At 46.2% G+C, this 11,700-nt stretch overlaps 1 protein-coding gene across 9 annotated transcripts in view; it reads right to left on the bottom strand.

The window, feature by feature from the left end:
* Hydin (Hydin, axonemal central pair apparatus protein) overlaps nucleotides 1-11,700 on the bottom strand; it is a 346,279-nt gene that overhangs the window by 295,571 nt on the left and 39,008 nt on the right. For all 9 annotated transcript variants that reach the window (XM_039098232.2, XM_039098235.2, XM_039098234.2 and 6 more), the window contains exons 4-5: nucleotides 8,297-8,416; nucleotides 4,943-5,077 (exon numbers count right to left, since the gene is read on the bottom strand). In XM_039098232.2, coding sequence (XP_038954160.1) covers nucleotides 4,943-5,077; nucleotides 8,297-8,416 — 255 coding nt within the window. The remainder of the gene's footprint in view (nucleotides 1-4,942; nucleotides 5,078-8,296; nucleotides 8,417-11,700) is intronic.

Below are 11,700 nucleotides of genomic sequence, written 5' to 3'. Positions count from 1 at the left end.
CCTGGAGTTAACTGATGCTCTGTTTCAGTGTGTCTCGTACTGTGTTAGGCTGTGGCTTATAGAAAGGACCTAGACAGGACTAGGAAGAGCTAAATTTGAGCAAGAAAAACTAAAGCCTGAAACAAAATTGCTGATCGGGAGAGTCAGCTACGATGAAAATGCCCATAACTCCAGGGCTAAGCTGGAGCATTAGTAGTTAAAGTGGCCCTCAGTTAGACATTGGCTTCAAGGTTGGTCTCGTTGACCAGAGACCTGATCACATACCCTACCCCCTCAGGAGATTTTATAGTATCTACTCTTTAATTCAAAGCTTTGGAAGTACAGTTTATCATTATTATACATCTAGAGCACATAAAACATGGTTTTCTCCTGTCCTTCTTGAGACACGTATTAAATTTCATAGGAAAGCCATTTTGATACCTAATTGGATATTTTCCCTAGAAACATACTCAGAAGAGCATAACAAATGCCGATATAGCCATCACCTAGACTTAGCCATAATTAATGAGCCTTCGTGCTGGCTCCATCTAAACATGGTTATTAAAACCCCACCCTGCATCCCTCCCCCAATGCTGCTACAGTCTCACATAGCAGCACTGTAGAAACATGCTTTCTTGATTCTAAGTCAGTGTCCTATGTTTCCCTCTGACCGAGGCTTAATATTTTCCCAACTCAATTTAATGATAAAGATTACAATCTAAGAGGCCAAGAAAACTAATGACAGGCTCCAGAATTCCTTGGTACTATTTGATAATAACACTGACTATTATACGTCCATGGTGCATGATACACGCACTGGTACTATTAGACTAATATTAAGTCTGGGGGGAGGGATAGGGAAAGTCACAGTGAACTGACTGCACCTGTTGTCTGAGCATTTGGCATTCTTAGCAATTGTCATACGCAGGAAGCCAATCAATACATGACAGGGAAGCCTGGAAATTGTATTACCATCCTCAGTGTGCAAATATACACAGGTGCTGACAATTCGACTGAAAAGGGGTGAGCTTATTAAATGTGGCACGCTGCAATTTACACATCTCACGCTCCAGATGTGAGGGGCTTGGAGCGAGGAGAGCAGCAGGGGACACGGAATGGCGTGAACCCTCTGACTATCCATCTGGCTAGCTGAAGAAACAGGGCCACCCAGCAGGCATGATTGACTGTTTCCTAAAGCAAATCTGGCTTCGCTTCTCCGCTGCTGCCTTCTCGAGCTGCGTGGACGGGGCAGGCCTGAACCTAGCTGGTCATTCTGTGCACCGGCCCTGTCAGCTTCCCAACAGTGAGGATGAGTGGGATGCTGAATACTGGATCCTGTGGGCAGCAGCCAAGGAAACTGACTCCATCTTCAGAAAAAAGAAAGAGCTCTGTAAACTGGAGAATCACCTACAGCCGATCCCAACACAAGTTCCTCCCCCCCTTTCTTTTTCCTTTACTGGAAGCTGAACTCAGAGCCTCCTGCTTGCTGGGCAAGTCCTCAATCAATGACCTGTTTCCTTGGGTCCTTTCTTCCCCCCTCTCCCTCTCTCTCTCTCTCTCTCTCTCTCTCTCTCTCCTTCCTTCTCCTCCTTCCTCTCTCTCTCTCTCTCCTTCCTTCTCCTCCTTCCTCTCTCTCTCTCTCTCTCTCTCTCTCTCCTTCCTTCTCCTCCTTCCTCTCTCTCTCTTTCTCTCTCTCCTTCCTTCCTTCCTCCTCCTTCCTTCCTCCCTCTTTTTTCTTTCTTTCTTTCTTTCTTCCTTTCTTTCTTTCTTTCTCTCTTTCTTTCTTTCTTCATTTTGTTTTAGTCAAGAGACAGGGACCTGGTAAGATATCCAGGTTGGCCTTGAACTCACTCTATAGCCCAAGAAGACCTTGACCTCGAGGTTGGTCTGCTTCACCCTCTTAGGTAGTTAGGATTGTGAGCCTAGGCCACCAGGCCTGCTTATCAAATCCTAAAGGAATTTAAAACTGGAGGAGTGCATTTCTCCTAGGCGGCCATTACTCTCACCATGACTCCTTACACGTGTTTGTCAACCTCCATGGCATTAAAGCTCTATAACAACATTTAACTTGCTTTAAATCAGAGGCGAATGAAGTGTCAAGGGGGTAATCCATCATCTGGAGTAGGACAAAGAGTACAAAATGAAGCCAAGCACATGAATCCTTGAGGAGAATGTTATATAAAAATTATAGATAAAGTAAATGCCAAAGTACATAAAATATATTCTGACCATTACTTGGGGCATACACACACACTACAGTGTTCAGCTTTGGTTATGGAAACTTAAACACAGAAGCCAACAGAATAGTGTGACGGACTCCGGCAAACCCTACACCACCCAGATTCACCTGTAAGCAACTGCCCTTCATTCAGGCTCTGTCCAGCCCTCAGCCCACTCACCTCCCTACCACTGTAGTTTCTAAGTAAGGTGTTCATGGGTGTTGGAAAGCACAAATATTAAATACACAGTTTTGACGATCGAAATCGTCATGTAGTGCATACACCTAAGACCAGAGACTATTTATTCTGTCTCCCTGATTACGCTGCACTGTACTCCATGTCCTCTGGAAGCCCCGTGTGGAACTCTCGTAGCCAGAGCTCCTGCAGGTGGTGCAGTACCACCTTCCCCCAGAAAACACATTTTTCTCCTGCTAAGGAAGAAGACAAAACTGGGAACTGAGTCCCCAAATCAGACATGCTCTGCAGTTCAGGCCACACAGAGGCTTGCAACCTGCTATCCACAAAACAATGGGGGCCAGCATCTGACACCGCAGCCCCAGCCAGACCCAGGTTCTTTTGCTTCACAGCTAGAGAGCCTGAGGGCGGGGAAGGATCGATTCAACAATCCACAGCTAAAAGTCTCATATCAGGACATGGCTTCTCACTTGTTTTACTGGTTACCAAGCACATCAGTAATTCCATAAACACAACCCAAGAGATAAACAGCAGTATGACCGGTGACATGTCAGGAAGCCAGCCACAGGAGACTGTGCCCCTCCCTGCCCTGCAGAAAAGGAGTCACGGCCACATTAGTGGTGAGACTGCTGGTAATGATAGTAACAGCATATAATAAGTATTAGTGGCAGAGAGGCCGTTCAGAGCTAACTTATCTAGTTCCTCTATTGATTCCAGCTATAATGGCGCTCGTATCTATCTATACCCGCTGCTAACACGCATGCCTCCTGTGAGCATTATCCTTAGCCCACCTCTTTATTCTAGTGCTTTCTTTGTTGTTGAGAATTTCATACATGTATATAAGTAAATATGATCATATCTATTTCTTTTTTTTTTTTTTTGGTTCTTTTTTTTTTTCGGAGCTGGTAACTGAACCCAGGGCCTTGCGCTTCATAGGCAAGCGCTCTACCGCTGAGCTAAATCACCAACCTCATATCTATCTCTTATTTCTCCATCCACGCCCTCACACTCTCTTCCAGTCAGCCCCTCCCAATTTTATATTCCCCTCTCTTTTGATAACTCATTAAGTCCATTTAGCGCCGCCCTTGTGTACAAAGGTGGGGGGGCACCCCTGGAACACAGGAAGGCCATATCCTCAAAAGAGGATGATTGTTCCTCCCCCAGCAACTGCCGCTCAGAAAGAGATGGTACCTGAAAATCATTCCCTCATCTCTCGCTACCTGTGCTGACAGCAGAGCCTGCTGTTCATGTCCAGGTAAGTGATGCTTTCTGTTCTACCTCCTTCTCATGGTGGTGAATCCCTTCCCTCCCCCCTCAGCCTCCGGTTGGGCTAACCAACAATCCTGCCCAGGGAAGGGAGCTTCCCTCTGACTCCTGCATCCTTGCTCCTTCCCTCCAAGGCAAGACTGGGCTTCCCGGGACCTAGACGAGTCTTCGGGTGGTGCTGAGGGAAAGTGGCCTCATCTTTTGGTGTGCAGGCTTTTCCTTGGCTGTTCGTGTGCAGACAGGGTTCAGCGGCTCAGGCAGATCTCTGGTGTTAGAGCCTCCTTCCCTGCTGTGCTCGAGGAGGACTCTAAGGTTAAGTCAGTCTCTTACGGAGGACTTCAATCTCAGCCTAGAGCCCTGGCCATGTTTTCGCTATGGCTGAGGGTGAGTGTGATCAATATTTGAATTTAGGTCTCTTTTTCAGGTAGGTTGGGATTCTGGGAGGAGGGATATATGACCCACTAGTTTCCAAAACATCTAAAACCATAGTTTTTAATCCTTTATCTCAGATCACTGCTTCCAGACTATACCTTTTCTTTATTGGTGGCCCTTTGACAGTATATAGTATAAACCTGTCGGGTTAGAGGCTAGCAGGGGGTGTCCAGCAGGATCAGGCTTTCTCACACCTAGGGACTTAGGGCTCACAGACACAACAGTACTTAGCTTATCACTAGTACGGCCCCCCTCCCTCCTATCCCCCTCCTCCTTTCTCCTCTTAATACAACCATATCTAATAAGAGTGCTGTCTACAGCTCTCCTGTTATGTTTGTTCATGGCTTGACCTCCAGGATTCATAGGCAGGAGATAGATCTTTAACATGATGGTATTGGGAGGTGGTATCCCTTTAAGAGGTAGAGCCTGGCAGGGTGGGTGGAGGAAGCCATTGCTGGTCCTTCTGCAAGTTGTAGTTTCCTTGATCACCATTCCATCTCTCCTTTGTAGATGATGCCGTCCACCAGGAGGTGACTCAGCTATGGGAGCAGTGGGGCTTGCTGGAGTTAGACCTGTGCTATTTGGAGTGTCAGCCTCGAAGACTGGGAGCTAGATGCAACTCTTCTTTACACATGCTCACCCTAAGGCATTCCACCACAATAGCAAACCAGCAACAAAACCCCAGACTGATACAACTACGAGAGCCACCAAGATGACCCTCACACCACCACAGCCCGCTTCAAATACCACTGACACTCCCATGGACACTGGCAGCCCTGTGGTGAGTGTTTGGAGTCGGACTACAAAGTGCTAGAGACACATAAACGGTCTTTTGCCAGTGTTGTGATTACCTTGTTCTCCTCTGGAGTGAAGAGGATTCGGAATATGGACGGCACTCCCGGGGCTACCTTGTGGCCGATGTCTTTGGGGCTGATGATTTTAAAGTAAGGTGAGCTTTCTTCAACAACTTTTACCATCCTTGGGATCTGCGGGAGAAACACAGGATGGCCTCATGTATGAGGGAAAGGTAGAGGAGAAGCACAAACTTCAGAGTCGAGCGAGTGCAGTCAGGCCTCCGTCCACTCTTTGCTGGGTCTCTGGCCCTGATCAGGGTTTCAGTTGTTTCAAATGCAAAGGGAAATTGTATCTACCCTTATCCTAAGGGCTCAACAGTCAGTCTTTATGACACATTAACTCTGCTTTTACTAACATTATTATTATTATTCACGTTTGTTAGCATTCCAAGTCTGTGTTCATTTTAGAGCTGAAATGACTTTCTTCAGAATGGACTGCTCAATGTGTTGCATACGTGTGTCCCCCCCAAATCCACCTCACCCCCACCCTAACCCCGCACTGCACAGCAGAATTAAGCTGCCTGTCTCAACATTTGGAAAGTGTTTGAGAAAAGACATCCCACGGTGCTCTCAGGACCATCCCTGGGACATGATGTGCCACCCCATCCTCACAATGGGTTTTTAGCTTTGAGGTAATACCCAGGCCAGAGGAAGAAAGTAAATCCATCAAGCACTGGGTTTGGGGAGACCTGACTCCACCCACCCTATTCATAGGAACATCATCAAGAAATAAGAACAAAAGGCAGACGGATAACCCTTAACTGATCTCAGGGCCAGCTTCAAACTGTTTTATTCTTTTAAGGTCTTGGCCTCTGCTCCCCTGGTCTTGCCCAGAGATATATAACTCTATCCCAGATAGTATAAATAAGAAATACAATTAAGAAGCAAATGGGAGTGGTCAGGGGTGGAAGATCTATACACACACACACACACACACACACACACACACACACACGTGCGCACCCACACACATCAGGGGAATGGTTTACTTGGGATTTTTCTGGGGTTTGAGACAAGATCTTCCTATGTAACTCAGAATAGCCTCAAGCACATGGTCCTCCTACTTCAGATTCATGAGTACTGGGACCTTACCTGCTAAAGAGTATTTGTTAATGACTCAAAATAGTAGAAGAGAGTTAAGTACAGCTAAGTCAACCAGTTAAAAGATGACCTGAGGTCACAAGTAAAACATGGAGAGAAAGGAACTCCCATGACCTTGAAAAGATTTATAAAGAAACACCGAAAGGAATGAGAAGGCTCTTAGGAGCAGAGAGGGAGGCGTCAAGGAACATGCATTGTGCCAGGTGCAGTGGCACAGGCCTTGAATCACAGCACCCAGGAGGGGGTAGACAGATCTCAGGCTGGCTTGTCTGTATAGGAGACTCTGGAGAGAGGAGTGGTGGTGGTGCACATTTCGGACAGGAAAAGAGCAGTATGTGTGTTGTGCGTCCTTTACTAAGAGCATCGCTGGAGCTGGAGAGAAGATGACTCAATGCAAAGAGCACACACTCAGTTCCAAGCACCTACCCTGAGTGGTTCATAACGGCCTGCAACCCCAGATCCAGGGTCATCCGACACTTCTGCTTACCATGGGCATTTGTATGACCATGAAGGAAGAGGAACAGAGAGCTTGTGTCAGCCTCTCCGCGCACAGCGTGGTGTAAGTCAAGTGAGAGCAGACCTGCCTATCCTGGAGAAAGCTTATCTGCTTGCAGATAACTGAACTTTCCCGGGCTGAGGAATTTCCATGGGGCCAATGTTTTGGTTGCATCTCACCCGAGAGAAAGGTGGGTTATCCAAAAAACTGTGCCCTTTGGGAGATGAAATGTATACATCCCCCTACCCATGACTTCCTCATATACACCTACTGATAACCACTTCTTGTTTAGAGTCACGTGGGATTACCAAATGCCCTTTAGGCTAGTCCTGCTTCATCCTTACTAGTCTAATAAAACCTAAAATGGTGTAAAATATCAGTAAGAGGGGAAAGGGGAATTCTACACAAGAAAACAAACCTGTTGGCAGCCCCATGTGGAAAGTCCTAATGTCTACAGCATGTGACTCTTCTTGAGGTCTGGGGACATGACCCTGGTCACCTTCAGTTCTTCCTCATCTCTCCACCAGGCCCTGAGCTTCTGTCCTGAGCTTCTCTTGCTAATAACACTGCAGCCAGAGACAAACGCACAGACCCAGACTATAAATGTACCATTGTCTACAGAGTGGCTTTGCTGGCGTTAAATCACCCTATTGATCTCCGAAAGGCATGTCTTCGCACTTGCTTTGGGCTGCTGCACAGACTCATTTCTCATTTTTCTTGTAGCTCAGCTCCCTTCGTCCACATGCCTAGATTCCTGTCGTCTTCCCCTGAAGTTTAGGACTGTGGAGATGCACGCCCCTCGCACACCATCTGCTTATTTCTGCACTTAACTGTGCTTAAAGCTTCCTCATAACCCTTCTTCTGTTACGGCCAGGTGTCAAGGAAATCCTCTGGCGATGGATTCTTTTCTTTGAAACAAACCTTAGTTTATCTTTAAAGAAAAAGACGTAAGACTGGGGAAGAAACCCTCAGTTGGAATTTCAAAGGAGCATGGTGTGGATACTGAGAGAAGCCCTTTGGACACAATGTCTGAAGGCTATTTCACGTAATAGGGAGAAGACAACAAGAGGAGAGAGCTACAGAAGAGGCTTCTAGAAATAGTTTGAGGAATGTGAGTATCAATGCTCACATTTGCTAGTCCTCTGAGCGGATAATTCCTTGAGCTGGGTTAGTGGGGTCTACATTCTGAGTCTGCACTAGTCCTAGGCATTTAGCCCCGATGCAATCCTAGCCCAGACACAAGCACTCCCTGTCATTCATCAAACCCACACTTTTTGCATGCGAGGTTGGGGCGTGGGGCTGAAGGGATGGCTTAGCAGTTAAGAGCACTGGCTGCTCTTCCAGAGGGCCTGACTTAGATTTTAAGCACCCACATTGTGGCTCACAACCATCTGTAACTCCAGTTCCGGGAGATCTGATGCCCTCTACAGGCCTCTGTTGGCAGTGCACCTTACATATGTGCAGGCCAAATGCTCACATACATAAAATAAAAAATAAATAAATCTTTTTTAAAGAGGAATTTCGAGCACACGTTGGGAGTTTGCCATCTGTTGGGCACTGCAGTGGACGGTACAGGTAGCAACAATCAGACCTAGCTTTGTATTAGTGAAACTTGAAGTCAATGAGCATGTTTGCATAATATTTTCCTATGTCCGTCAAATTAAAGAGTGTACCCAAGACCCTGCAGAATCCAGCTTACCGACCCATCCTCCAGAGTTCTAGGAAAGTTCACCTACACCAGTGAACATACTTACTTTGTCGTTGTTCCTCAAAACCAATGGCACTTCATAGACTTCACAGGGAGAATAGTTCTGGAATATGATTTCTGATGGAAAGGGCTGGAACAAGGCCTGATCCAAGTCAACTCTGGAAAACTGCAGTTGGGAGACAAAATTATACAGAATGTGGATCGGTGGCAGAGGTGGCTAGGGTAAATAATGCAAATTACTCATTAAAATAAAGAACACGCGGACCACTCAAAGGGGGAGCCACCATAATAGTTAGAATCAGTGAGACAATAGAGAGCTTACAGCACAAGCATGAGGACCTGAGTTCTAATCCTCAGGACCCACTTAGGAAGCCAGGCATGGTGGTGCATGCCCTCGCACCAAGACTGGGGAGGTAAAAGCAAGTGGATCTCTGGAGCACACTGGCCATACAGCATTGCCTCACCAGCTACTTCCAGACCCCAGCAAGAGAACCTCAAAAGACAAGTTGGATGGCTCCTCAGAAACAAGAGCTAGGGTTGCACACAGGTTCATGCACATACATGTATGCACATACGCACGCATGCACCTACGCACACACGCATGAATGTACTCGTGAGCACACATGTGCACAGACAGATGCAAAAAAGTCCATTATTTCTTTGCTAAAACAGAAAATAAGCTAATAAGACTACTAACCCAGACTTTGGAATCTAAACATGGTAAATGGGATCTTTTGAGCCAGCTACCCTCTGTCAATAACTCAAGCGTTCCATCAACCTGCTCAGTCGCACTGCTAACAAGATCACACGTAATTGCTAGCTAGCTCCAGGAGAGAGCGGCTAGATGGGCGTAGAGAGCACAGTGGATACAGACAATTGGATTACACCCGCGTCCATGCTTTAGCCTGGGGGACGGGGCTGAGATATGCACTCTTGAACCTGCAGCAAGGCTAGAGAGATAGAGACTGGAGTTCCAATGCTTGTCAAGGAAGGAGAGGACTCTGATGGGCTTTGCTCTCATTGGCCTGTGGCTGCCACAGAGTAAGGATGGACTAGGGTCCCTGGGGCGTTCAGTGTTAGTTCTCTGTGAGGTCTGAAGCAAATAACCTGATCCCCTCTGAAAGAAGAGAGAGTCACCACAGGATTTGGGTAATTTATGCGATCTCCCATTTGTGAATGTTTCCAGCTCACAAACAAGAATGCTTTGTAAACTGCAAAATATTTGCAGATTGTAATTATACCAACCCTGCAGAAAAGCGGTGTGATCCACTCTCTGAAACACAAGGCAGGGTCAGAAATGGTAAGGAAGTGAATGCAAATCCTACATCTTAAATGATGATGGGAACTCGGGGAGTGGGGGATTCAGCAGAGTGACCACAACTGAAGTGGAAATGGCATAGAGACATAGAGGTTAAGAGAACATTCAGATCAAGGAGGCAGATGGAGACCATAGAAAACGCAGAAGACTGGCAGGCAACAGAGCAAAGGCCTGAAATGAGTGTGTTTGGAGTAAGAGGGAAGGGGCATGATTGACAGAACGGTTTGACAGAGAGGTTTCTGTAGCTGATGACAGAGTCAAGACAAACATGCAGGAGGCCTTGTGAACTCAAGTCAGATTAAAAGGAAATCCATACCTCGGGAGATAATTGTAAAACCCTCGAAAGAAGGGCCAAAAATGTGCGGGAGATGCTAACAGGGAAAGGAGAGGATGCTTTTTAGGCAAGAAACAAAACGTGTTGGCTGATAACATAATTAACAAAAGGTAAAGCCTTCTGCAGAAATACTCTCTCCCCTAAAATCCTCCTTCAACAAAGAATTAAAACATTTTTAGAAAGACAAAATTTATACTTTTAACAGTTCCCAAAGGAAAACACTGAAGGGTATTTTCATAGAGGGGAAAATTATTTTAGATCTTCAGATACAGGGGGTCTGTATCTGAAGGATGATAAGGGGAAACTAGCTGTGCACTCTAAGAGAATGTGGGCTAGACAGACAATAATAGTGAGAACTTGTTTATCCGTGGGATGTGTCCACCAGCCAGGTACCTCACAGCAGACCTGGACTGGGCACAGCCCTCATCGTACCGCTGTGAGTTTCACCGGGCACTTGCTTTTTATCAGCATAATATGAGGGAAATTAACCCGAAATGAAAGTGCACATCTTATCACCTCCACTCGCAGAAAGGAAAAGTGAATCTACAGTGAAGGGTAGTTAGGCGGGTAATCTTATAGAGGAAAGGGGAGAAGCTGTGACCAAAAGATGGGCGTAAGTAATCTTCTGGAGGAACAGTGGTTATATGGACATGCTTACATTCACAATATATACAAATACACAGATGCAACACACAGGTTTTCATTTAAAAAAAAACCATCCTCCTTCCAAAAACATGCACAAGCCTAAATGCTCTTCATAAAACCTCACTGAGAATGACGGAGAAGCGCCACTGATCCCTGAGCGATGTCAACAGACAAAACAGCAAGGCCAGGTAGAATCCCTTCCTTCAAAGATGGGAGGCAATAGCAATCATAACAATAACCGAGCCAGGATGTACACACATACACACATGTATGCATATATACATATATGTCATAATACTTGAGAAAGAAGTAGAAAAATATAATAACCAGTGAAGTGTTTTTAATTTTATGTTTGAGTGGTGTGGTGTATGTGTTTGTATACGTGTGTGTGTGTGTGTGTCTATTGTGTGAGTGTGTGTTGTGAGAGAGAGTGTGTGTGAGTGCGTGTGTATGTGTGTGTGTGAGTGTGTGTGTGTGTGTGCGTGTGTGTATCCTGCCTCACAGGTCAGAGGTCCATGTTGAGTGTCTTCCTCTATCACCCCCAGGATTTCTTACTGAAGCTGGACTGAGTGAGTAGACTGTCTGGCCAACAAATTCCATCCATCCCCTGCCTCCGCCTCCTCGGCTCTCGGCTACTGATGCATGTTCCTGTGCCTGGCTTTTACATGAGGGATGGGGATGGGAACTCAGGTGCCTGGGGCTTCCATGACAACCACTTTACCCACTGAGCCATCTCCCCAGCTCTTGAATAAAGAACATGTGTCAGAAAATTATTGCTTGAGCAGTGAAAACTCTATGTGCTTATTTGTTTTTGTGGTGCTGGGGGCTGACCCTTGGCCTAGAGCAGGCTAGGCCAGTGCTCTACCCCTGACCTACATCCTCAGCCCCACAAAGCAGTAAAAATCCTAAACCATACCACGTCAACAAACGTTAAAACATATTATAGGAAAGCAATTATAAAAAAGCACAAAACAAATATTCGAGGATACAGAGAAGGCACGGCAGCTAGAAGAGATGAAAGTACGATTCGCCTTCCAATAAACTCTGAGCTCCCAATGTGTCAGGTTCCTTTCCACATGCTGAACACCGCAGAGTGAACAGAGCCACCAACAGCCGTGTCCTCACAGGGCTGAGGTGTAACCTCTCCCTGGCT

The sequence above is a fragment of the Rattus norvegicus genome, chromosome 19, assembly GCF_036323735.1.
Source record: "Rattus norvegicus strain BN/NHsdMcwi chromosome 19, GRCr8, whole genome shotgun sequence".
NCBI classification, from domain to species: Eukaryota; Metazoa; Chordata; class Mammalia; order Rodentia; family Muridae; genus Rattus; species Rattus norvegicus.
The sequence above is the reverse complement of the archived record's forward strand: the minus strand, read 5'-3'. Positions and strand labels throughout refer to the sequence as shown.